General features: G+C 39.0%; 1 protein-coding gene across 1 annotated transcript; it reads right to left on the bottom strand.

The window, feature by feature from the left end:
- Positions 1 to 6: 6 nt before the first annotated feature.
- LOC110463197 (kelch-like protein 12) lies at positions 7 to 2,391 on the bottom strand. The gene has a single exon (XM_021517590.1). The coding sequence runs from the start codon at positions 2,386 to 2,388 to the stop codon at positions 826 to 828; it is 1,563 nt and encodes a 520-aa protein (XP_021373265.1). The 5' UTR covers positions 2,389 to 2,391; the 3' UTR covers positions 7 to 825.
- Positions 2,392 to 4,765: the final 2,374 nt, after the last annotated feature.

The following is a 4,765-nucleotide window of genomic DNA, read 5'->3' as shown; positions in this document are numbered from 1 at the left end:
AGAATTACACTTTCGTGGTCAATGTTGCTATTACTAAAACTAGAAACTTGGCTTTGAGGTAGAGTCTTGAACAAATAGTTAAAAAGTTCTTGCATTTTCGATGGAATGCCCTTATTTGGCAATGAAAAACGGGCATAGCTGTGTCGAGTAGTGTATAAATGTCACAATTTAAGAACTCATACAAAGCAATCAAGTAATGAAACAACTAAGTAGTTTTATAAGAATTGGAGAACAATTGTTTGAGTTATCATATAAACAAACAAAAGTTCACAGCAAAAAAACGATAAACAGCGTTGCTTTGTCAAGTGTACATGTGATATGCCAAAACGCGGAAAGTTGAAACTCAACAGAAAAACCTGAAATATATGTTGAACATTATTGCTTCTAGCATTACTGTACAAAATTTGAAAGGAATTAATTAAAAAATTAAAAAGTTCTTGCATTTTCTACACAAAGCCCTTATTTGTCAATAAAAGGGGCATAACTGTACCAAAAACACACGTAAACTTCCGAAATGCTAATTCATTTGTGCAATATGTGTACCAAGTTTCATCGAGATATGTCCATGAATAAAGGCAGGAGAGCGATGACAAAAATTACCGGACGGACATCAGGACATCAATCAACGCAGCCCATACAATAAAAAATATGTCCTGTCGGGCGACGGACGTATAAAAATGGTTCTGCTTTGTATTGTATGACGATAAAACTGGAAAACGAAATGTATGTCATACCCTTGCTGCATGTATATTTCAAAAATTCATTTTAGAATATCAATGTAAAGGTAACACAAGAAAACCCAGATACTCAGACCTGTGTTTCAGCTCATTCAATGTCAGAGGGGTTTTCATATTCATCGCTATCAGTCTCCTCAGTCACCTCATCCTCAACATAAACCTCATCCTCATCATAAAGCTCGTTGTCCCCATCAATCGTTGGCCTAACTTTTAACTTATCATACAGATCGCGCATCTCAAGCTCCTGTTCAGTGTCATCAAGTGTTGCCCATCCAAGGCGGACTCTGTGAACAGCTGAACAGCCACCAGAATTGATGTCAATACCAGCAAAACTGTGCAGATATCCTATTGCTCCATTCGGTGCAACACAGATGCGCTCTCCTCCACCCGGCCCTCCCCAAGGGCCGTAACTCTTGCCAAAATTTGTCTCAAACTTGATGCTGTCCATCATCCATCCACTCTTTATGACAACCTTGGTGATGTATTCACAATCTTGCAGGGTGAAGCTCTCGACCTTTGTGCAGTATGGAGAATCAGCAGCCAGCCCACCTTGTGTTACTGTGTTGTCCGAGTATCTGAAGGTTAAACCTCCTACAAGTGGGTTTTCCTGCGGATGTTGTGACCAAAATCTTAAGTGCACATCAACTGAGGTGATAAGTGCCTCTTTACTTGGTCTTGGTAGACCAAAGTGACATCTTAGAAAAAAGTGTACCCCATCTTGACCTCCTACTGCATATGCCTTGGGGTCATACATGTACCCATTGATCTTTGGTCTCCTCGGCGAAAGCCAGATACTGGAGTTTTGCTGTGAAGGTTCTGAGCTTTCCTGAAAGGTTTTGGCAGCATCCACAATATTTTTCACAGCATTGTTTTGGCAGAGTTTAGGATACTTGGACATGTGCTCTGTTATCATTGCATGCTCTATAAGAGGAAGTCGAACGGCATTAAGCAAAGACACTGCATTTTCTGTACCACATTTGGTTCTGTCTATGTAGTGAAGTACACCCTCTAATAGACTAACCTCTTGTTCTGCAGGTGGCAAAATGACCCCATCTCTGGAAACTACAAGTCCCTCCTGTTCTAACACCCCCAGAAACATTTTCATTGTTACCAAGGTGACAAAATCCTCTGTGCTGCTGATATTTTCAAACTCAAGCATAAACATCAGCACAGCTTTCTTGTTAAGCGTCATGGCGTTGTACTGGTCAGCAAGGCACCATGTCCTTATGCAGCTGGACTTGTCGAGATTGTCGAGTAGGTATCTCTCACAAGACTCTTTCACGAAAACCCCCTGCAGGTAGGAGGAAGCTATGAACAGTGCAGCAACATTTTCCATGGAAATTTCAATCTTACCGGTATAACCGAATGTCAGGATTTGGCACAATGAATCAAATTCTACTTCATGCAGCTCTGCTTCATCCTTTATGCCATTGACATCCATGTGAAGAAGGGTTTTGAAGTATTCAGAGAGAGAAGTAAGTATAAGACGATGAGTCGGTATGCTGTCCTTACCAACCCGCAATGTGATGTCACAGTAATCCTTGTTGGTCCAAGCTGTATAAAATGCTTTCTGGAGGGAGCTGCCATGCTCAGAATATACATATTCTGTTGTTTTCCCTAAATCTGGATACTTTTCCACACTTGTCTCCATTTCACCTTTGAAAAAAACACACAAAAGAAGTGATCATTTTTTGTTTAATTACATGCAATTAACAAATCTTAAACCCTTTTGATCAACATACTATTTTACATTATTTAACTCATTCACCCCTAACTTTTTAAAATGGACATGCCCAGTCTTTGAATTTGGTAAGGTTTAACATACCAGTGTACATATTTCGATATATATGTCACACAGAGACATAAATAACATAGAAAGGCAATATGTTATGACAAGTACCTTATCTGGTCCTCAAAACTGCAATCAACAACACCAAACTGCCTGGCTAAAGATACCTCTGACTATATATACCTACTAAATCACTGAAGCCTCCCCCAAAAAAAACACTTTATGTAGCATATAGGTACATGTAATTAGCCTGTTACTCATGATAAACATCATCTATTGATGACATGAATATATATCCTGGATCACAATGTTAATAATTACAAACAAATAGCATATATATTGTGTCTACATTTTAGACACAGTACCATTATGAGGGGTTGGTCATACCTTTGAGTAATTTTGTGCCAAGAATTTGAGCCTCAAACTTGTGTTCTACAGCACTAAATTGCCCAGCCGAGAAAAAAACTGTGACTAATAGGATGACAAAATGGAAGCTTGGTGATACATGAATAGTACTAATATTTATTAGCCGCATTAAACCCATTTTGGTCTCTGTGGAGCATAACATAAAGATAGATTTATACCCAGCCTCCACTGATGACTCAACCTATTTAATTAACGGTGTCATAGTCAGAAGCTATGTTATCGCAGCTATGAAGCTTGGATGTTGCTTTTGGAGATGCACACACACCTTTCATTAGCTCACAATAACATTGGGTTTGTTGACAAAGCTACATCGCATGTAGCAATATTTCTCTTGCTGCTACAGTATAGTTTAGTTGACTGCTGGATTCGTTCTTAACAGAAATAATTACGATCAGTTGCAGCAGAATTTTTCATTTTTTTCAAGTCTGTATTGTACAATATCTAAGCACAAGGGATCGTTACAAATGTCTCATACACATACTCACATGGGTCACAGCACACATAAACATAACAAGAGGCCCAGAGGGCCTGTATCGCTCTTCTGGATATCAAAGTAATCATGTCAAAATATTCTCCAAAGGAATGGGCCAGACCCCAAGGACAATGCTTGTATCCTATCTGTATTAGATTTTTCATGCCCAGCCATTTTATGTATGGTTATGGGGTGGGACTTTCAACTGTTTCCAAGGTGTGACTCAGAAACTAGGTCCCTAGGATTGTGGACAGACCCCAGAATCAATTATAATATCATGACTGCATTCGACTCGTTATGCCCAGCATTTGTATATACAGTTTTGGGGTGGGGATCTTAACAGTTTCAAAGTTATGACCCAGAGGTTTAAGTCTTCGAGGGTAGGACAGGAAAATTTTGCTGACAACATTTTAAGTGTTTTGTCCATGGCACAGGACCATGAATTCATTCAGAGCATTATACACTCAAAGAACAAAGTTCCTTCCATCATCTGCTACACCAATGCTCAAATTTTGGATATCAAACGTCTTTGCGCCAAACGGAATGGACAGGTCAGGCGCGTAGCTGCCTATAGGCAGAATAGGCAACTGCCTACACATAAAATTTCATAAATACACTTTTTTTTACTGGTCCTTGTTTTTGTCGATTACATCAGAGACCTAAAGTTAATTTAGGTCTATGATTACATGTATAATTTTGCTTTTTGACTGTCTTCGGATAAAGTTTTTTCCCGTCCCCGGGCCGTCATCAACGAGCCGTTCCCTTGCCGTCAAGTTTTCTTTTAGAAAGCCTATGTCTGATCGATAATCTTACAAATGCTTGTTTCATATGTAACACACGCATATATTGTATCAGAATCTGACATTGATTAAACTAAAGTTTTTGCAAAGTTTTCAATCTCTTCGTCGGCTCGGTATGTCACCTCCTTACCCCGACATTGATAATTCCGATTTAACTATCAACAAACGAGATATACTGTCTCTAAAATGGACGGACTGCCACCAGTACAATTTTCCATCAAGGTATATAAATATTGCTCCATATACACAGGCAATTGTCTCGTATGTGTGTGTGTATGCGAGTCTCATGTGTGTAGTATTATAAGTATACTACACACATGAGACTCGCATACACACACACATACGAGACGACTGCCTGTGTCCATACAGCCTTATAGGCCTATTGTTGTACTGAGAACAGATATATATAATATATACATTTATATTATATTAGAGGTGTGTCAAAAGTTATAAATATGTCGTAGGAGAGATACTCGGGGAGGGGTAATTGAATTCCTAGGAAACAATTACAATATGGTATGGTGGGTCAATCTAATAACCG

This window comes from Mizuhopecten yessoensis, unplaced genomic scaffold, assembly GCF_002113885.1.
Source record: "Mizuhopecten yessoensis strain PY_sf001 unplaced genomic scaffold, ASM211388v2 scaffold10875, whole genome shotgun sequence".
Taxonomy (NCBI): Eukaryota; Metazoa; Mollusca; class Bivalvia; order Pectinida; family Pectinidae; genus Mizuhopecten; species Mizuhopecten yessoensis.
The sequence above is the reverse complement of the archived record's forward strand: the minus strand, read 5'-3'. Positions and strand labels throughout refer to the sequence as shown.